Source organism: Sceloporus undulatus, chromosome 4 (genome assembly GCF_019175285.1).
Source record: "Sceloporus undulatus isolate JIND9_A2432 ecotype Alabama chromosome 4, SceUnd_v1.1, whole genome shotgun sequence".
Lineage (NCBI taxonomy): Eukaryota > Metazoa > Chordata > Lepidosauria > Squamata > Phrynosomatidae > Sceloporus > Sceloporus undulatus.
Genome location: NC_056525.1, coordinates 232,264,585 through 232,287,982, shown reverse-complemented (window position 1 = coordinate 232,287,982; position 23,398 = coordinate 232,264,585). Strand labels below are relative to the sequence as shown.

Below are 23,398 nucleotides of genomic sequence, written 5' to 3'. Positions count from 1 at the left end.
TTTAAATCGACCAGGAAAGTAGGAATGAAAAGTCCTTAGTAATGCTAAGAGTTTCCTTTGTTAAAAAAATTATTATAAAGATTCATACATTGAATTTTGATTATTGTACAATACTAGGCGTTTCCAAGAAATACTTTGGAATGAAGAAAACATTAAGTGGATCTCCAACATAAAATTAATTTCTATGTGAACAAAACCTGAGACTTTCAGTAACTTTTTTTTCATATCTAGAGGGAATCTGATTGGCATAACATTTGTAACATTCTTGTCACAATGCCTTCTCATAGAGTGTCTAAAAATGCCCAAAAAGTAACTTTGAAGTGCAACTAGAAATCATCTCTGATCACAGTAATGCAGTGGTTTTGCTCCCATTTGTTATTTCAGTTTTGAAATATAACCTTATTACACCGTTGTTGCCAAGATCAAATACATGATTTTTTTAGAGGTGGTTATTTGATTTGTAACATGTTACATCCAAGTTCTTCAAATGTGCAGCTGCTCATGTGAGCTGGAACCCTATAGACCCCAAACAGGAGTGGGAAGGAACCAGCATGGGAAACAAAGTAAGGCTATGTGATAATGGGTTTTTCTCATTATCTGAGCAGCATAGGTAGCCTTCTTCCCAGGTAACCGAGAATTAAATGATGTGATGAGGTTAAGTTACATTTTACTGGGGCTCAGCATCACAGAGGTGATGAGAGATCATTTGCCTAATAAGATGCCAATTGGGCAGAAGTGCAAAGCTTCAAGATCTTTCTCAGCTTGTTGTTGTTTGCTTTCAAGTCATTTTCAACTATGGTGGCCCTAAGGGGAACCTATTTCAGACTTTTCTTGGCAAGTTTCTTCAAAGGAGATTTACCAGTGTCATCCTCTGAGGCTGAGAGGATGTATAACCCAGTAGGTTTCATGGCTGAGTCATGATTCAAACCCTGTTCTCCAGAGTCATAGTCTAATGCTCAAACCACTACATCATACTGGCTTTCAGGACAGATAAAAAAAGCCTCTGGTGGCTATGTGACAGAAAATTTTAACAAAGGGACACTTGGGAGCAAGGGCTTTTGTCCCACCTAGGAAGCTGGTTGAGATTGGACAAAAGGAGTTCAGCCTCCTAGCTACCTACATAAACATCAAGGACTACAACCCCTATTTGATCTGTGTATAGAGTAGGAGAATATTAGCTAGTCACATCAGGGACTTTTTATTATTTTTCTGGCTAGGCTGAAATGATCTAATCTGTCTGTAACTTGTGACTTTTAAGTGTGCCTGAAAGAAAGATGGTTCTTCTCTTATAGAGATACCCTTTGAAAGGAGATTTCTTATCTACAATATAGCCCTTTCCTGTAAAAGTATTTGTATCTCTCCCTCTTTCATGTGCCATTGCTCAGTCTCATCCTCTCACCAGGATTGGTGGGGAAAGAAAGTATCACAGACAGGAAGTAGGATCCCAAGTATAATCCCAGCACCATACCATTGTGTTGCTATGCAAGGGGAATTTAAATCAATGGGTGGTAACAGTACATTGGAACAGTGCATAGAAGTGGTCTTTATCACAGGCCTATGATAAAGAAAAAAGCACCAGGGTGGTAAATAGTCATACAGCTTACCAACAGCAAATGTGAAATGCTGTTGGTCAAGCAGGGAAGACATTTTCATGAAGTGGAAAAGAGTTGTGTATTTTAACTCCTTTCATCCACCCTACCACAGATGACTAACACAGGGGTGTGTGGTCAGGTGAGTTAGTAAACATGCCTGACACCTAGTAACATATGATTTAGAATGGAAAAACACCTTCCATATATTTGGATTTTTCTCTGTGTTTTGGAAATCCAACTTCTGGGGTTGCATTTTGAAAGGAGAGGCAAGAAGAGGAAGTAGAGTGGTCATGTGTGCTGCTTTGTGGAGCAGAGATATCAGAAGACCCTCTCTTTTTGAAGGCATCTTCTATTTAAATGACTGTACGCTTTAAGTCCAATTAAATTTCAGTATACTCTATACAAAGACTGGCATCTTGTTAGTGAGTTGTGAATGTAATAGCATTAAGTCCAACTTTCAAGTAAGTCCAGCTTATGCTATCATGTTCCCATGATGGTATAGACTCAGACAGAAAGGTTTCTCCAGAAGATCTCAAAACATGGACAGGTTCATATGGGAAAATACAAGCCTTCAAATAACCCGGACGTGAACTGTGTAGCTACATGCAACACGTACATCTCCCAAAGCCAGATACCAGCCATTGTGTAATTCCATCCATATTTGCAAGGCTACAGCAGAGGTGATCATAGGAATCTACACTCTTTTACAAATGGTCATTTGCATCAATAAACCAGAATGTCTGAATGGTAAATAAGCTGCAACACAAAGTGACAATTCCTCTCTGGGAAAAACCTGGGTCTACATTGTGCCTTTTCCTTGTATTGTCAGCATATTTGTCACTCACAGAGGAAGTGGAACTGTTTAATGCTGTTGGACAGCAACTTCCATCAGGCCTTGCCAGTATAGTCAAGTGATGAGGAATGGTGGAAGATGTGGTCCAATAACATCTGGGGACTACATATTTCCCATTCCTAGCTGAAAATGTGAATCCAATTTTCCCACATAAGTTTGTAGCCATGCCAGCAAGTTGAAAACTAGATTGGTAATTTTCTTCCCATGCCAGAAAGATGTGTCAAGTCTCTTGTGGTGCTTTCAAATTGCCTCTATCATCCCCTTTTAAAAAATTCAATTAAAAATGCATGCAAGTAAAATAAGATTTTTTTAAAGCAGTTTCATCTTACAGTGACTTAGCTTCTCCATCTATAAGGTGAAAACATGAGTGTCCTATCTTTAAAAGTTATGTCTGGGATTAATAAAAGCTTGAAAAGGTTACTTTTTGGGACTACAACTTCCAGAATCCCATGAGACAATCCTAGCTGGGAGATCCTGGGAACTGTAATCCAACAAGGTATCTTTTCCACACCCTTGGATGAAACAGAAAATATCTGTTGAATGCATTAAGAAAAATACAGACAGCTTTGACATTTAAAAACAATATGTGTTAAATTGTTTTCAATTGGGCTGTTTCAAACAGGACCCAGAAGAAATTTATAAATATGTCACCATTACTCATGTCAGCTTTGGCTTAAAAAGGGAAATGTTTCAGCAGAAAAGCAGATGAGGGGGAGTGGTCCAGAGCAGGACCTTGAAGAAGATTCAGTCACAGAGGAAGATATTTTAAAAACATGGTTTCTATAACAGCCAGCCAGGGCAGCCTGTGAATAATTCATCCCTTGTTGTTTTGTAGATCAGTCTGTTTGGACTCCCCCTCTTTGCCCAGGAAAGGGGTGGGCAGTAACCCAACAGAGGAGGTGTCTGGCAGACAGTAATTAGTTAACCCATCACTGTGCCCGGATCCTGGTTGGCACACCCTCCCTTTCTCCTTCTCCCCTCCTTCCTAGCTTGTGGTTGACTAGTGCTGAAAGAAATTACATGAAGTCATCATCTACAGGTTCCCTAAAACAAAAACAAAAACCAAAGGGGGAAAAATCTGAAAGGAATTGATCATGGGGAGGGAATGAGCACTCAAAGCCAAGCTCAGGTTTCCTGTTCCGTGTGGCTGTAGAAGATATATAAACAGGCTTTTAATGTGCTGGTGGCAGTCTTTGCAAGCTGCAAAGAGAGTGGAGGACTCTCTAAGCTTGTCTCCTTCATTTCCCAGATCTCTGAGGGTTTTAAAGCGACCACAATGAACAAGTTCCTGTACTGCACGCTTGTGGTAAGTCCTTGCCCAAAGGCTGACGACTGCTTTGGAAACAACACAATCAGAGTGTCGAGAGCATTTTCCCTATTTTCTGATGCCTGTTTTGTTTTTTGCTTTTATACACACACACACACACACACACACAAGGTCTTTACTAGCAAGCTTGCTGGTTTTTCATCATAGTAGCCTCCTAGGGCAAAGGAATGAAGTATCCTTCTTCCAAGGAGGAAATGATCAACATGCCTATGGGCATCACCAATAGTCCTGACCATCATAGGATGTCACTTATACTACTGTAAATGTTTGTATCTGTTGAATATTATCAGGATTATCTGTGGAGGCAGAGACCAGGAAATAACAAGAGCAAATTGATGGGCTTTGGACTGGGTTATGGATAGATGTGCTTTCTTTTATTTTTGTAGGTTGGCATGTGTGATGCATGTGAGGTTGCTTTCCAGAGTGTGGATAGATTATTTCTGCAGGACAGGTCTCAGAAATCTCCAGCCAATGGAGTCAGGTAACAGGGGCCATACTGGCTGGTGGATTCTGAAGGTTGTGGGCAAAAAAAGGAACTTGTCCAAGCTTGCCCTGTAAAGTGTCAGCTTCTCAGTTCATCTTTACCATTGTGCTGAGGACAGAAGCTATCCAGAGTCTCCAAGAAGGATGGGTGACACTTTTCATTGGTTTATTTTATTTTTCGAAAATAATTTGTCAAAATTTACAAATTTCTTAAGGGGAAGAATTTGAGGGTTGCTGGTTTTTCTAAAAAGGAGAAATTAAGGCTGAGTGCTTGGCAATCCGAAAAGTCAGGCTTTGAAACCTTCCAACTTTATGATTCTGTGATTCTGTACTTATGGTTCTGAAAGTTTAGGGTTGCCACCTTTTTTTCTCTGTGAGGCTCCTCATTTTTAAAGAGCACCACCCATGGCAGGTAAGAATCCTCTCTACTGGACATACTTGTACCCACTGAATTTGGCTGGTGGAGATGGCTGAGAATTTCATTTGGTTTTTACGTGTCAAGACCATTGTAAAAATTTACAAAATGTCTCCAACAGAAGGAATTTTGATCCAGAGGAAATTTCAGTTAAATTCATTTCAAATGAATCCAGTTGAGATTTTAAAAAATCTAGCCTCACTGATTTGCATATACTTGAATGCCAGCTGTCAAAAATTGAATCTTAGCTATAGTATTACTTCCTCATGCTATAAACAGCCACCATCCCAGAGCTTGGAAAGTTTACCTTTTTGGATTGCAACTTTCAGAATCCCTCAGCCAGCATAGTCCACAAATGGAAGTTTTCCATACTTCGCATAGTTCAGATCTTTGTACATCATCTGTAGGTACAGTTCCACTTGCTTGTGTCCACTGCCTGTGCAAGGTTTTCTATGATGCTGAAGACAGTGGTACAATTGAGCTTTACTAACCATTAGCACTCCTGTGTGTATACCAGAGCCATTGGTTTGCTTTGTAAATGATTTGTGAGTGCTCATTCCTCCATTCCTTTCTTTCTCTCTCCCCCCTTCCCCCCTTCTCTTTCTATCTCTTTCTCTGGCTAGCCTTGTGAGACAATGTATGGGATTGACATCCCAACCTGGGCACAAGATGTGCTGAGGAAACAAAACCTACAACTATATTTCGAAACACCCACAGAAATCATAGCAGGGAATTATTTCCTTGTGACTAATATAGTGGAGTGATGCCAGATGTTACCTAGAGGTGATTCAATGTATGCTCAACATGTTTCATCTTTAAAAAAGGATAGGGAAGGATGATGATGAATAGTGAATGCTTGTTTGTCTGTCAGCTTTGCTTCATGTGCACCTTCAATGGATCATGCATTAGGTGAATTATTGAGATCCTTCAGAGAGTAATGATTGAACATGTCTTTCTTTAAATCTGATTATTTTCTATGTAGGCAAAATAAACTATGCCTCACTGTTGTTTTGCACAATTATAGTGCTATATACTAATTCAGTGATTATGGCTGCATCCTGTGGTATCCTGGGATATGTAGTTGGGGAGATATTAAAGCTCTTTGGTTGAAAAGTTTCAATATCCCTGCCTAATCTGCCCAAATCCCAGAATCCCATAGGAATTGTATGGGACTACCACTCCTATAACTCCAGTCAGTATGACCATGCTAAGTGGGGATGATGGGGCACATTCCAATATATTGGACAAGAATTCTGTTGGAAAAGGCTGCTGCTCAAGTATAATTTATGCAGGTACAGAAAGCTAACTCCAAAAGTCATGTACACTGCATCAACTAAATTACAGGGTAGGTCTTGCTGGTGTAAAACAGTTACATAATTTCACTCTAAAATGCAGAAACAGTGCAGGAAATCTGAGGACATTAGGTCTCCCTGTGCTGTCATTTCCAGCAAAAGTCTGGTTATGTGAGCTGCTGTGAGTGGCATTGCCACAGGATGACCAGATGTCCTCCCTTTCCTGGACATGCGCTACATTTGAATCTTTGTCCAAGTGGGATTCCAAAATGTCCTCCATTTTGAACATGATGAAGAAGCATGAATTTACATTTATATGAATGTTTTTAGTTATTAATGTTGGATTGTCCTGCATTTTTCTTGAATGTCCTACTTTTGCAGTGTCTTGTCCTAACTTGCAGTTAGGCATCTGGTCACCCTGAATTGTCACCACAGTTTGCAAAAAATAAGTTCTTGGATTACAACTCCCAGAATCCGCTACTGACTAAGATGGCTAGGATTCTGGGAATTGTACTTCACAACTTCTTAACTTTTCTCATTTTTAGTTTTCATCTCAATCCTGAGAACGATCCTCAAGCATCAGGCAGCCTGGGGGAAATGCTTTGAATTAGCCAAGTCTGAAACACTACAATTTTTTTCTTGAAACATGAAGGGCTTTAATTTGAGATATCAAGAGGCAGAATGGAACAATGTCGAGGCTAGAGTGTCAGCCTAGGTTTGGATAGATTCAGATTTACATATCCACTGGCTTCATACAGAGTGACCCTGAGTCTGTCAGTATCCTTCAGCCCAACTGACCTTTCTGGGCTGTTATGAGAATAAAATGGAGATCAGGATGATATATGCCACCTAAAGCTCCAAGGAGAAAGGGTGAAGTTAAAAAGGCATACTCCAATCATCCTTTCAAATTCCATTGTTGTTGCTTAGCTAGCCAAAAGAGCATTGTAGATACATAAGAGGATCATCAACATCAACTATTTTACAGTCAGTTGTTATCTCAATTCTGTGTAGCTATATGATGATCTCTTCCCCCACATATCAGCAGGCTGTGGAGAACCCCAAGGTTTGCAGAAGTTCAAACAAACATTTAGGGGAAAAACACAAAATGGTAAGGAAGCCTCCCAAAACAAACTGGCTAGGACTGAACATAGTTGAGGGAGAGGTGCCCCCTAGGGGGAAAAAAAAAAAACTGGAAAATTCAAGATGTGGTAGGAAAAGTTGAAGTGACTACAGTCCTGAAAAACTCATAGGAGTCCATCCTGCAACATATTGTTGCAGAGGTCACTTGCAAGCAAGGTTCAGCTTTGAAGCATGAGAGTCTCTGAGCATGTGCAGATGTGACATAAATGTGATTCATATGGTTGGAGCATTGGTTCACTTGGCAGAGTACAATATATATAAGGGTTGGAGCACAGTGTTTCCAGACATTTTTGACTTACAATCAGAATCAATCCCCACCAGTGTAGTCAGTGGTGAAGATTTATGGGAACTGCAATCCTAAAACATGCAGAGGATGACAGTTTCCCCAGCCACTAGTCTACAGTGACTGACAGCAGCTCTCCATTAAATCATTTCCAGCTCAATTTGATTCAGATGCACAGGTTAGTATGACCACATACATGCCATACATGAACTTCCATAGGCCTGTTACAGACAGCCAAAATAAAGCTGCTTTGAGTCACAGTGGAGGTATGGTGTTTCAATGATGCATGTGTCCTATGAGTCCAGACGCCACACCAAAGCCACGCTCCAGTCCTTAGGGCTGGAGCGTGGCTTTGGTGCGACTTCTGGACTCTTACAACGCATGCATCATTGAAACACCATACCTCCACTGTGACTCGGAGCAGCTTTATTTTGGCTGTCTGTAACAGGCCTTAGTTTTTCCTTGGACTGCCCACCACTGTTTTTCTCTGGTATTTAAGTTATCTTCACACTAGGAATCAACTGAGAAGTGTTATCAGGGTAGTTACAAGGTTTCAGGATAGTCAGAGGCTATTGACTCTACATTGCCAAACTCTTTTCTAGTGTGTTGTTGTTGTTGTACTTTCAAGTCATGTCTGACTTATGGTGACCCTAAAGCAAACCTATCATGGGGTTTTCTGGGCCTGAGAATGTGTGACTTGCCCAGGGTCACCCAGTGGGTTTCCATGGCTGAGTGGGGAATTAAGCCCTGATCTCCAGAATTGTAGTCCAACACTGGGTCTCTTTTTGTAGTGATCCACTGCAACATAGGACCAGGGACAGTTTTAATCTTATCCTTAAAATATAGGACCTGCTTCTTGGATAGCTAGTTTGAAGTTCAGATTAACGCCTACAGTAGATTCACCACCCAGCTGAGATAGATAGTACCAGCAGCTTCAGCATGAGACAAGATGTATTTCACCAGTCACCACTGCAGGTGTTAGTTGGATACAAGAACTGTTGAATTATTTGCCATCACTGTCTTAACTGCATCTTGAATTAGGATATATTTGTAAAATGTACGATGAATGCCTTAGAACCCACAGCAACATCTAGTGGATGAAAAGAATCATCAGAAGTTGACAACATTTTATTAGACATGGATGACTTCTCATGTACATGAGGAACCAACTGCAGCTGACATTTTGATAGCTTAACAATTTAATTTCTTCATCTGTAAAACAGTTGTAATCGAATATTGAGATGACTCCTCTGCCCTACACATGTTTACTTAGAAATGTTATTCCCCCCCCCCCCCTAGTTTCACATTACCTAGAGGACCCTGGTCGGTTGACAGCCAAAAAAATCATACTTTAAATAAACAAAACAAACAAGCAAACAAGGCCTGCTGTATTTAATAGGGCTAATGCCCAGATAAGGGATAGGAAGTAATGTGTTACAAATAATGAAGCTACCTGGAACATATTATTTCTTTGGCTAACAGGGAATACTGTAACAACAATCTTTGTTTTTGAATTTAAAGAAAATGACTTAAAAGCAATTGTTCATCCCAACTAGACTGGCTATGCTACCTGATAAATCCTTGGAAGCAAAGTTTTAAAAAGTAACTTTTCTAAGCTATAGCCTGTTTTTTGTCTAATCCTCTCCACACACACACATCTGAGGGGTTTGTTTTAAATCTATTTTCTGGTAATGTAACTTACATTACTGGTAAGGTAACTACTGGTAATGTAACTTAATGATATTTACCAAGGAATATCAAAAAAAGACGACATTATACTCTTCTAGTGATAGATATCAGGGCTACCCAATGTTGTTTCAGGACTGACCAGCAAATGATCAATTCAAGTCCTGCTTCACACATTGAATAATTCTTTACCACACTCATGTGGTCATAGACCCAGTCTCTGAAGGATTTCCCATGGCAGCTGATCTGAATCTCCAACTTCACTATATCCCTGAATTCCAGGTGCTGTGAACAAATAATTGGCCAGAGAGGGAGGGAAGCTCTTGACAGTCAAGCCATGTTGATGAGCTTGTAGCTACTACTCTTGGAAATGGCTAGATCCAGGGTCAGCCCCAATTTGAGGAGGCTTATTGAAATGATTGGGGACTTGTAAGTCCCCACTTATATACGTCCCATTGATTTAGATGGGTTTATTCTAGATAGGCCTAACATTGGGTTTAGCCCAAAATGGTGGCCCAGCTAGGTTTTCAGCCAAAAGCAATTACAATGTTCTTAAACTTGAAGGAGGGAAAGGGGGAAAAAAAAGAGCACCAGGATTTAGAGATTGGACTTTGGAGCCCATCCAAACCTTGGCAGTGCTTTTCAATGGAAAATCAGTCTTCAGGATGTGTTTGGAATTCCAAACAGAGAGTGCTTTATCTGTTTCAGTAAATTCAAACATTCTTCTGTGGTTTATGCAGAAACCCCAAAGCCAAAGCATATAATCATATTTCTGAAGTCTGAAAAACTAGTTTCTTTACCTCCACATGGCTGTGATTGAAGGGAGCAAGACGCCTGAAGGCGCTTGGGCTGTATTTCCAATTGTCATCCAATTCACATTTATTTCACAGGGTAGGGAGCACATGGCATTTGGGTTTCCATTTGGAAATCATTGGAAAGGGTGTTTCCAGGTTTGAAAGGAAATTAATGTAACCTCATTTCCTTTTCAAAATCCTCTTCTGAGGAAAAATTCAGGAGACTACAAACCTCTGTTTGGTCCTGAGATGAAAATGGAAGACTATCAGAGGTATTTCCATCTGTAGCTGTAAACAGAAAGTTTACAACTGTAAGGCACACAACAGTAATATTCCCCAGGCCATTTATCAGTGTAGGAAATGATATGTGAGACAGCATGAAGGTCATTTCAAATGCATTTGGAGTGATTTTTGAAAACTTGATATGCCTTTGATATACCTTCTCTAACCTAATACTCTCCAGACATTTTGTTGATAGTGACTACAGTTCCCTTTGGCCTCAGACCATGTGCCCAGTGGTCAGGGTTGAGAAGAAGGCCATAACATCTGGAAGAGATTTTGGTTCAGATACTAGCAATGAATTTCAAAGCTATTTTAGCCATTGAGGAATCCGTGCACATCTTCCACAGAAATTGGACTGTGATGAAATGACAGCTGTATTTCACAGCCTTGATCATGGACTGTGAACCTTGGTACCATTTCACTGGCTGGAGAGCACCAAACATGCCACTGTGGGCACGAATATTTTAAATTTCTGTGCTACTACTCATGGCTGTAGCAAGGTCAGAGTTACAGGACTCTTTCTTCTGGAGTCTGACTCTCCTCAAAATGCCCCAGGACTTGTACACAGTGTTCTCTGGAGGAGGCTTGTTGTGTTATGGCACTCCCAGGGAGAAAAGACAATGGAGACTGGGCCACCAAAGACAGAGTTCTATGGACTCTACTCTTGCCACCAGTACTGATGACAGAAAAAGATTTTTATAAAGAAAAATATAGGGTACAGAATCAGTTTTTGTGGCTCCACTATTTGAGTAGATCTTTGAGAAACTCACTTCCTATCATTTCTGAATATAAGAAGTGAATACCTGTGGCTGTCTGTCCTTCATTATTGAACTTGAATGAGTCTGGACCAGTGCCAGATGATGGCTTTCATGTCAGTGGGCCAATGAATTCACTCCAGTTTTTAATCCAAAGTTTCAAAAAGTTACCAAAGGTGTTCAAAATGGGAGGGGGGGGGGGTTAAGGGTCAGCACCTTTTGTAACTCTTTTAAAGTTCAGCTTAATACAAGAGTGGATTCACTGCCTCGTGGAAACCACATTGGTCTGGAAGCCAATTTCCCCCCTAAATTCTGCTATAAGCTGCCACTCACCAAAAATGTATTTTTCCTTTAAAATACTGTACATCATTGGAAGTTTCCTTCTGGTTTATATACATACCCCTAAACACTTTTTAAAATTTTATTTTATTACTAAAGCAAGACTATATGTCTCACTTCACTGGGTAATTGTGCTTCCTTAAGGTTCCCAGATGTGTGATTTTCTATCTGATATATATTCTGGCTGGCAGCTGCTGGTAGTGGCAGTGGTATTTCAGATCCTGAGCAGGAAAGACATTTACACATTTGCAAGCAAAAAAATAAATGAATTATAGTATTCATAGTTGTCCTACTGTAAATCTGTCCTCAAGTGATACTGGTGTGTTGCAAAACAAAATTTAAAAAATAAAAAGTACACTACTATAAATTTGTGCTGTGTTTCTCCTAATAGCTTTTGAACATCGTTGTGAAATGGACTATCCAGGAGACTCTTCCCCCAAAGTACCTCCATTATGACCCTACAACTTCTCGTCAGCTGATTTGTGACCAGTGCCCTCCTGGAACCTATGTTAAACAGCATTGTACGACTTCCTCGAAGACTGAGTGTGCTCCCTGTCCAGATCAGTACTACGCAGATGACTGGAACAGCAACGAAGAGTGCCAGTATTGCAATGTGGTGTGCAAGGAACTGCAGTATGAGAAGGTCGAATGCAGCAGCACTAAGAACCGTGTCTGTGAGTGCATTGAAGGACGGCACCTCGAACTAGAATTCTGCCTAAAGCACACAGCATGCCCTCCAGGTTTTGGCGTTGTTCAGCAAGGTATGTGCCTGTTTGGGGGGTAGAATGCTTTATTTGGGCTATAAATAGCCAGTTCTTGTTTGCCTGTGATGAGCAAAGGGATCTTGCAGCACCTTTGAGGCTATCTATGCAAAACAAATCATAGCATGAGCTTTCGTAGACTCAGTAAATCTCAATTTAAAAGATTGCCCATTTGAAGGCCCTTATTGGAAGACACCCTTGATTTGAAGGAAGTCAGGGTCCAATTTAAAGTTATAAAACAAAAACAAGGGAAGAAGGAGCCTTGAAACTCCCCATCCAAAGTTATCACAAAGACAGATGTCCAGGTGAGCGCACAGGTAACTTTTTCCTAGGCTTCTCTAGTGTATTGCCTTTCTATTAAAATTACATTTACTTCTAAATTGGCACCTATGCATATGAATTCATATATACAGTATTATGCAAATTTGTGTCTTCTTTGCTCTACTTTTTTGGTTGTGCTTTTCTTTGCAATAAATGACATAATGCACAATGCGCAAATAACCACAACTCTACCCACAACCTATGTATGGTTGGATGCTTCATGAAGGGCACACCAGAGGCCTGTAGAAAACTGCTAACAACAGTCACTTACCCTTAAAAGGTGCTAAAACAAACATGCCCATTTGAAACTGACAGACAGTAAAACATTGCAACGTTTGTAGGAAAACAGAAGCTGTCCTTCTAAACATCTCTCTGGGTTGCCGCCAAAAGTAATGTTGCTCACAGTGGCAAAATGTTCAGCTCTTACTGTAATGGGTAATTTAATGGCAGCTGCAAATTGCATTCTAATGAGAAACATGATGGATCGACCTCTTTCTTGGGACATTATCTGGGATGCAGTATTTATGGGTGATAGCTAATAACATTTTTCATTGGCAAAAATGCAGTTTCAAGCCTCCCTGCACCTTGACAAACAGCAGAAGTGTTAACTGATAGAGTACCCAGAGAGTAATTATAAGAATATTAGTGTAATAGCAAAAGTCATCACAAATGTGTGGCAGTAATTAATTACCAGTGTCACAAATGGATACTCATAGTGTTTGTGCGTATGCTAATGATTCCCATGCCAAACAAGTTAGGCGAATCTTGCATTTCTAGAAGGGATAAAGCCTCTAACAATGTGTTTAAAGATATGCTGATATGCTGAAGTTTACTGAAGAAATTCTGATAAATAAAGCTACATGAATTCTTTGTTTGCGTTAGCCTGTTCCCTATAGCCATAGACATCTTAGAGGCCAAGCTGGGGCTTGCAGCAAGGAGGACATAAATTAATAAACAATTTCTCATTGAGTCTGTCACCAAGATCTTTTGTGGGAGGCTAATCATAGTGGCAGATGAAAAGAGCCCACCTTCTATCAACTGCCCATAACTCTACATTTGTGTCATATTTGCAGCACAACTTCTTGACTGGTGGCCTTCAGCAATTCAAGATACCAGCATTTATTACTGAAACAGAGAACAAAAGCATGGATGTTATTGACTTCAGAATTATAAACAGTGCAGTGGTTTTTATTTTGTTTTGTTAAAAAAGGAAGTAGCAATGCCAAAGAATTTACAAAATCCCAGCAGGCATAACTGTTTTTACTCACACCAAAGGCTGGATGGATAAGAAAGTAGAAGGGGGGACGGTCATGCTTCTAGGAAAGATCACACTCTAGCCTTTCACTATAGGGGATAGTTCTGATAGATAGATAGATAGATAGATAGATAGATAGATAGATAGTAGGCGTTAAAGTACAATACTTACATTGACCCATGGGTAAATCAGCTCAGGTTTTTCAGGTCCATTTTTTAATTAAAATTTCTAACTTATCATGCGTATACATGCGTAACTTCATCTAAACTTTTACCTATTTTTAAAGAAGGTAATGTCACTGACTACTATATCCAAGACCAGTGAGTTTAGGATCAAACTAGGCATCAAGAGAGATATGCATACCCTCCAACTGCCCTGATTTGGTTGGGACAATCCTGATTAATCCTCTGTCATCCCACTTTTAAAATGTCCTAGTCTTTCTCTCCTCCCCCTCATTTCCCCCTTCTCTTTTGCCTTCAAGTCGACTTCAACCTGTGGTGACGTATGAATGAGACCTCCAAGCCACCCTATCCTTAACTAACTTGCTCAGCTCTTACAGACTCATGGCTGTGGCTTCTCTGATTGGATCTATTCATCTATAATGTGACCTTCCTCTTTTCCTATTGCCTTCTACCTTACCAAGCATTATTGTCTTTTCTAGTCAGTCGTTTCTTCTTATGGTATGGCCTAAATACGACAACCTCAGTTTAGTCATCTTTGCTTCTAGGGAGAGTTCAGGTCTGATTTGTTCTAGGACCCATCCACTGGTCTTTTTTGCATTTCACAGTATTCTCAGCACTCTTCTCCAACACAAACATCTCAAATGAGTTGATTTACTTCCTATCAGTTTTCTTCACTGTCCAGCTCTCACAACCGTTCATAGAAATGAGAAATACAATGGCATGGACAATCCTAACTAAGGCCAATCCTAAGAGAGGGGGAACGGAACGAATGAGGGACAAGTGTGTGCGGTAAAATCTGTCCCCCACTCGTTCCGCACTCGTCCCTACTCCTTCCGTTCCGTGCTCAGAACGGAATGGAAGGAACGGAAGGAATGCAGTGCGATAAAGCTCCAAGTCTCTCTCTCTCTCTTTCTGTGTGTGTATGTGTGTGTGTGTGTATGTTACTTCTTTGGCCCTGTATCATGTAGACAAGTTGTTCTGAAGGCAGAGGAGAAACCCAATGTAATTGGCCCATGTAGACATACCCTCAGTCTTCAGAAAGTACAAACTAAGAAAGAAGTACATGAGCTGCATCAGGACTGATAGACACATAATGGTGCTTGCAAGATCAAGAAGAATAAAACTAAACATTTAGAAAGGAGCCAACTAACTGAAGGAGTAAGGTGATCTCTTAATATTATTAAACAGAAATCTTGGAGAACTACTTTTACCACTTTTGGCAAATGCATGGGTAAGATTCATGGAAAAGCCTAAAATCCTACTTTTAAAAAAAGGTTTTCACTCCTTCCTAAATCTGTAGTTATATGTACAACCAAGAGTCCCTGGGATAGAAATTCCACAGAAATAGGGCCAGGTAAGAGAAGACCTTGCCCTGCAAGTCTTCTATGGCAAGAGAATATAGTCTGGTCATATTTCATAAATGGTGTGGGTTCTCTTAATTGGATGCATGACCTTAAAGGTCTTGAAGCCAAAAAATAAAGTGGTAACCAAAACAATGCATTCCTAGAGCTTCTATCTGGAAGACAAAGGGCCCTCCTCCAACCACCATCTTGAGGGGGAGAATGGCCAGGCCTGGAAGACAAAGAGCCCTCCTCCAACCACCATCTTGAGGGGGAGAGAGTCCAGGCCTGAAGAAAAAGAGCCCTCCTCCAACCACCATCTTGAGGGGGAGAGAGGCCTTGCAATTTTTTGTATTGTTTTGGAATTTTATTGTACACCGCTATGATCACTGCGGAATAGCGGTCTATAAATAAAAATTATTATTATTATTATTATTATTATTATTATTATTATTATTATTATTCTATTTCTCTCAATATAGATTAGCAATAATTCTTGCTTGTGTTTTGCGGTCTATATTATGTGCTATGTATATTCATGGCCATAATAAATATTTGTTCTTGAATGCAGTCCAAATTCAAATTTGCAATTTCAAGAAGAAAGAAAGAAAGAAAGAAAGAAAAAACAAACTCAATGAATGAATAGTCAATCATTTTCTTGTCAAAGTTCCTCAAAATCCATAATTTAAATACAGAAATTGCTTGGTCTGGTTTACAATATCAATTTAATCAAATGTATCATCTAAATAAATTATTTATTTGTTTCTTAAAATATTTATATCCCAATCTATATCATGGAATCCTAATATTGCATATAAGAAAATGAAATTAATGAATTTAAAACTGTCAAAAAATAACTGAAATAAACTAAAAGCATATTCAAACATTTGACAAGTTTAAAAAAACCCACAAGACTGTTTAAAATCAGTAAAAACAGCAAGGACAATTCATAACCATGGACATGTACAGATTTGAATGAAATCAATATTATTTTATTGAGTATGGAGTAATAATGCAATAATCCAGCCAACCAGAAGAAAAAGAATCAATATATAATCTTCACTGTGCTGCTTTGCTGACCACCTGAGCTCTTTAAAATTTTTGAAACATCAACACATTTTGTTTATAGACCTCTAATTTCATACTCCAGCCCAATCTATATCACTAAATTAAAGCCAAGATGTTATTTATGTAGGAAAGGCATATGCATATACAAAATGCCAATGTAACAATTTACCTACATTCTGTCTGTATTTATAGAAAAATGGGAGACCATCTGCAGAATGGCAGCTGCTCACTGCAGACCACCAAGTGCTTGCTGTATTCCTCCTCAAGTCATTTGTGATTTTAGGTTGTCTACATAATTTCAGTTTATTAAACAATCTATGGGTTATATTGCATGACTTGCATGGTATATGTAGCCCACAGAACATGAACAGACAAATTTAAGGCAAAAGCTGCATCCACACTGCAGAATTAAGGCAATTTGACACTTTAACTGCCATGACTTAATGCTCTGGAATTCTGGAAATTGTACTTTTGTGAGACATTTAGCCTTCTGTCAGAGAGCTCTGGTGCCACAACAAACTACAGTACCCAAAATTCCATAGCACTGAGCCGTGCCAGTTAAAGTTGTGTCGAATTGGATTATTTCTGCAGTGCCAGTGCAACCTAAGGAAGAATTTTATGGAGTTATCCAAATTAATTGATTTCACTCAATTTTCTGAAGATAGGAGAAATCTTTAAGGCAAGGATGGGCAACCTTTGGCCCTCCAGATGTTTTGGCCTATAGCTTCCATCAGCCCTAATGTCAGCTTCATACAGCACACACCAGTAACTCACTCTCTAGTCCAAAACACCTGGAAGAAGGCCACATGATACTCGGAATGGTTTGGAAAAATTATTTCTGTGACATCATTCCTAGATAAAGCCTACTCTGATGCAGGTTTGAGAGGACTTTCAGAAATGTCCCATGGAGGTGTCCTTTGGCTATCTCTTCTCTCCAAGTACCTGGCAGCAGTAAGAAGAGTAAATTACAGGCTTTTTAATTTTTCTATCACACTCAGGACTGGTTGACATGGTGCCATTTGAAATTGGGGCTGAAAGAATTAAAGGGGTGCAAAAATCTCTTGTAAAAAAGAGTAAATAATTTAATCAGAGTTGTCCCTGGTATGAGAAAGTTCTCAAAAACTGTACATGTAAACCCTTTGTTTGGCCATATTGCACGTCTGAGTTCTTTTCATGTTAACATCTCACTTTTTTCCTGATAAGCTTCTGTTAAGAATCCAGGGAGAATTTTATATTCTATACATAATATTTTTATATTCTGTATTTTTATATTCTATTCATAATATTTTATATTATGAAGAAGAACCACAAACAATTCTCCCCAAAATAATTCATACCAATAATTCTCCTGAATTCTGAAGTGGGACAGTCCCTCCATTGGAAGACTGTACCATGTAACATTACTGAATGTGTAGCTGATATACTAAAATAAAAAGCTGTGATAGGACACAAACACCGCTTTTCTTTTGGAAATACAATTGGCCTTCAGTATCCATGGATTCATTATCTATGGATCGAACTATCCACAGCTTGGAATATATATATATATATATATATATATATATATCCAAAAACCAAACATTGTTTTTCCCATTTTATACAAGGGACACCAATTCTACTATGCCATTGTATTTAATGGGACTTGAGCATCAATGGATTTTGGTACTGGGGGGAAGGGGGCAGTCTTAGAACCAACTTCCCAGTGGATACGGAAGGCCCACTGTATATAAATCAAATACATGCCTCTCTGGTTCTTTTTAATTTCAGTCCTTGAAGATGTTTTCTTCTATATGGAAGATCCCTGAAACATTATATTGTTAAATGTTTTGGTTGTTAACTGTTTTTATTGTCTTGTTTATGATCCTAGGTACTCCTGAAAGGGACACAGTTTGTGAAAGTTGCCCAGAAGGCTATTTCTCCAATGAAACATCATCTGAAGCAGCTTGCCAGCAACACACCAACTGCAGCGCACTGGGTGTCAAAATCATGCGGAAGGGTGATGCCACCTGTGACAATGTGTGCCAGGGAGAAAGGACTGACAAATCAGACCAGCAATGTGAAATCGGTATGGCCAAATTTAAAAGTAGAAAAGATGATTAGATTACTTTATTGAACTTCAGACTGGAAATCCCTTGAAGCTGATTGATAAACAAGAATTTCCCCATATATACCATATATACTTGACTATAAATCTACCTCATGTATAAATCAAGAGCAGGTTTGGGAACCAATATTATAGATTTTAATATGACTCCATGGATATGTCAAGGGTAAAACCTAGAGACAGGTAACAAAAGATCTAAAGGATGAAATGAAGGGAAAAAGATGTCAAAGAATTTACAAAATTCCAGCAGACCTAACTGTTTGTTCTCACATTAAAGGCTGGATGGATAAGAGATAGAATCTATGCTTCCAGGACAAATTACACTCTTGCCTTTCAGCAGGGGATGGCTCCTTTTCTTACAAAAGAGTTAAAGTATAGTACTTACATTGGCCCGTGGATAAGTCAAGTCAGGTTTTTTGGATCAATTTTTGACTAAAGTTTCTAGACTTCTTATATACAGTAATAAATGGAATCAAGGATTTTGTTCAGTCTGCATTTCAAAAGAAGCCACTGTGATCTGCACTCCCCAGAGCAATGTGTAGATTGCAATGCACTTCTTTGGGAATTGGCAGCTCTCTGAATTTTGTGATGGAGTTCTCAGCTGAACAAAATGAACAAAAATAGTACACCTTTTGGTACATTTTTGTCACCTTAGAGCTGGACCACACTGTATAGAATCAACGGTGGGTTACAGACCACCATAAAGTACGCGTTCCGTGCTTACTAGGGTTAGGAAGGGCTGTATTAGGGTTAGGAAGGGTCTTACCTTCCTCACGACCCTTCTCCGTAGTACACGTGGAGCATGTCGTAAATGGCAACACCCATCCACATGGGTGCCGCCATCTTGACATCTTGGACGCATAGCGTCCAGACGTGTCACAGCGGAAGTGATGTGGTGAGGGTGCGCTTCACCCCTCGCGGTGCCACTTCCGCGTTTTGAAAAGGAGCGCCATTTCAGCGCTCCTTTTTTGCTGCGCCGGGAAGCCTCGCAGTCTGGCCACTGGGGCTTCCCTCCGCAGCAAATGGCGGCGGTGGGAAAACAGCCGCTTGAGGGCGGTCTGTAACCCACCATAGAGTCTTAGAGTTGGAAGAGACCACAAAGGTCGTCCATTCCAACCCCCTGCCATGCAGGAATACACACAATTAAAGCACTCCTGATAGATAGCCATCCAGCCACTGTTTAAAAACCTCCACCACACTCAGAGGTAGTGTGTTCCACTGTGTGTGTGTATTTGCATGCATATCCCTTAATTTATTTTTTTGCAACTTATATCTATATATTTTTCTTTCACCATACACATTTCTAAGTGCATTCTTTACATATTTTCTTGCACACACCATGGCTGGCATCCTGTATTGCAGCTACACATTCACAACCTACAATTATAGATCAATAACGGCTCAGTACAGTCGGCCCTCCTTATCCATGGATTCTTTATCCATGCATTCAACGATCCATGGCTTGAAAATATTTTTTAAAAATATAAATTCCACGAAGTAAAGCTTGATTTTACTATTTGATATACAGCACACCATTTATTACAGTATTGTAGTTAATGGGACTTGAGCATCCATGGATTTTGGTATCCACAGGGGGTGGGGGTGGGCAGGGGGTCCTTCAACCATTCCCCTGCAGATACCAATGGCCCACTGTATTCAATTCTACTATATATTCATGATTACGGCTCTATTACCCCAATTGTTAATGCAATCATTAATCATTAACCCACTCAAAATAATTCCACCTTCAACTCCAGTGAGCCTCACCGAGTGACGGAGGTCGGTTTTGCTGGTAACGTTTCTGCAGGATTTTTTTTCCCAGCCCCTTTCCACCAACAATCCGCAATCAGAAGCAGGTCCCCATTATATTTCCTTGTCATGCCACAGATCACTGGTGAGATGAGTCTGGAAACATTATCCTGCTAAACCTCATTTACCAGCAGAGCAAAAATGCATTGCTCAAAGCAGCTGCTGGCTGTTAAGATAAGTTGGTGTGGGAGTCAAGCTGGAAAACAGTACTGAATTATGTGCTCATAACTAAGGTGAAGATGTAGGATCTCAGCTCACAAAATCCACAAAACAGTGATATCTGTAAAATTTAAGTTCCATTATTTCCCGGAGTACCCACTTGCCAGAAGGTGGAGAGGTCTGCCTGCATGAATGTCTCTCCATAACACCTGGACTGAGAACAGCTACATCTCGACAAAATGCAGGCTTGTGACTAACATTGTCATATTTTTATCCTGTATGATATTTAACATCTTTATCTGATGAAGAACCCAGTGGAGCTTCAAAAACTTGCAACATGTGTTTTGTGCATTTTGGTTGGTCCAATAAAAGTATCACAGTTTTGTGCATTTTGGATTTGGATTTTGGATATGCCTGGATATGGATTTTGTTTTTGACTTCTATCCTCCCCAGCTCCTCCCCACACATATTTATATTTCACTATGTTTATTATTACTGTTTCAGATATAACCTTATGTGAAGAAGCATTCTTCAGATTTGCTGTTCCGACAAAACTTACACCTAGCTGGCTGAATACACTCAAGGAAAGTCTACCTGGTATAAAAGTCAATGCAGAAACTGTTAAAAAGATAAAACAAAGGCACAGTACACAGGAACAGACCTTCCAGCTACTGAAATTATGGAAGCAAAAGAACAAAGGCCGCAAGAATATTATTCAGGGTATGTATACATATTACAGAAAAACAGGGTTATTTGTATATTGGAAGTGTACATTGTGTTTGTGTGATGATGTTGGTATTGCTGCTGAAGAGATATAGTCAGTAGTACAGAGTGGCTGGGCAGGACAATGGGGAAAGAATGCAGACACACAGACCTGAATCCTAGTGTTAATTCCAACTTTTGGAGACTCATTGAATCAGTATGATTTGTCAGTTCATTTGATCAGTTTACTCTGATTGGGACAAACCTATAGATTTCAAGACACAAAACTGCCCTAGTGTTAATGAAAAAGGCTAGCATCCTATTAGGTATTTATATCATTGTAGACCAACTTACAAGGGCATAGAGGTCCATTGTGATGATGCGCAATGTTCATATTCTCAGAAGGGGAGCAGAGACATAGCTATATATTTGGGACCATTGTGACAACAGAGCCCACAGCCTGCCTGTTGCACAATGGAATACTGTGCAAGATGTTCTGAGACAAAATGTTGCAATTCATTAGGTTTGTATGCCATGTCAGAGGTATAGCTATGTCATCACAAAGTTATGTCTTGTAACCTCTGGTGCATGATCTTGGCCACACTGCATCACACCTCTGATACTACACTGGCCTTGACCATCCTGGTTTCATCCCAGAAGTCCTGGGATTTGTAGATCTATGTGGGAGTGATTCCAGCTAACATAGAATTTTAGCACCAAATCTATTTGTTCTTGACTCTAGGAAAGGAGTGGCTTAAGGGAGAGCTTAAAATAAATTGGAAAAAGGGTAGATGGAACAGTTCAGATCTCTTGCCTTAGTTAATCCAAATAAATAAGCATATCCCTTTGCTTTCTCTAGGTATGGATCTTTGTGAAAACACCATTTTGAAACATATTGGCCATCTCAACATCACCTCTGAGCAGCTCAACATTCTGATGGAAAACTTACCAGGGAAAAAAGTAGGGAAGGAAGAAATAGAGCATATTCTGAGGATGTGCAAATCCACAGATCAGGTTCTAAAGCTCCTCAACTTGTGGAGAATAAAAAACAGAGACCAAGACACTATGAAAGGCCTGTCATATGGGCTGAAGCACTTGAAAGCGTATCGTTTCCCCATGACAACCATTCAAGGCCTCCGGAAGGTGGTCAAGTACCTCCATAGTCTCACAATGCACAAATTATACCAGAAGCTTTTGTTAGAAATACTGGGAAATCAGATCCCTTTGGGAAAAGTGAGGCGCGGGTAGTTCCAGCTATCTGTTCTTTTATTCACCATTTGCTGCTAGCAGTAATAATTAAATCTGGGGAGGGGGGAATGTTTTTCTATGTTATGCTTATTTATATTTATATATCTGACTGGGATAGCTCAGAGCTATCTTAGACTTTTTAAAAATTGTTGTTATTGTTGTTGTTGTTGTTGTAATAACACTAAAATCCTGATCAGGAGTGTTTGTATATCCACAATTTCCAATAGGATGTGCAGAGAAATACCAGACCAGGCTATTTATATTCACTGAAATCTAGAATGTTGTATATATTTATTAACTTATAGGGCAACTTTATGAAATTAAGGGTAGAAACAGATGACCTCTTACTGAAAGGTTGCTTGCAGAATGTCCCTTATGGTGAATCCATGAAGGAGAAATGAGGTGGGACAAATATAAATATGCATATTTGTGTGTGTGTGTGTGTGTGTGTACACATACACACACAAATATAAAGAGGGCAGGGGACAGTTATCCCACTTCTCTACTATAGTTTAAATCATTCTTCAGGAGCACCTATGTGACTGAGATACAGTCCCAGGATCCAAACCCGGGTGAATGGTTCCTTCATTCACGCACAAAAGCTTTACAGTTCCACTTTTTAAGAGAAGTCTCACATTTTCCACTTGAAATGCCAGGGCCTTCTGCATTTCATTTGTTTCTACCCTCATTTTTTTTCTTAAAAAATAATGGAATGTACACTGTTTATTTTCAAGCTAAAAGGGATGAGGAGGTGTATTTATAAGACGCACATATGTAATACTTCATAACAGATCCTTCCGTCATTCTTCTTCTGTGGATTTTTAAAGATTGTTTCTTAGGTTTGTCTGTATAAATTGCAATATCTTCTGGATGTAATTTCTTCATTCAGTCATTTTTTTAAAAAAAAGAATTACATGATGAAAGTATATGATGAACAGGCTGTACATGGGGTATTGTTTTAGAACATGAATGTACCATATTTAAAAGATGGGTTGGATTTTGATGTGTTTTATAAAACTATTACATTTTTTCACTTAATCCCTGTGGTTTGTTTCTTTAGAACTTCCTACTTGATATAGCAGACCACCACTGCTTGTACCCACCTCAACATTTTATTCTATATACATTTATGATAAGAAGTGCTTTGCAGTAATGGTAGTCCCAACATTCAAACAGCAAGCTTTCAATAGGGATACCATTGAAATCCA

At 39.5% G+C, this 23,398-nt stretch overlaps 1 protein-coding gene across 1 annotated transcript; it reads left to right on the top strand.

The window, feature by feature from the left end:
- The first annotated feature begins 3,500 nt into the window (after positions 1-3,500).
- On the top strand, positions 3,501-23,175 carry TNFRSF11B (TNF receptor superfamily member 11b). The gene is made up of 5 exons (XM_042461615.1): positions 3,501-3,751; positions 11,633-12,002; positions 18,036-18,233; positions 20,745-20,960; positions 21,802-23,175. Exons 1-5 carry the CDS (start codon positions 3,722-3,724, stop codon positions 22,188-22,190), a joined length of 1,203 nt encoding a protein of 400 aa, XP_042317549.1. The 5' UTR covers positions 3,501-3,721; the 3' UTR covers positions 22,191-23,175.
- Positions 23,176-23,398: the final 223 nt, after the last annotated feature.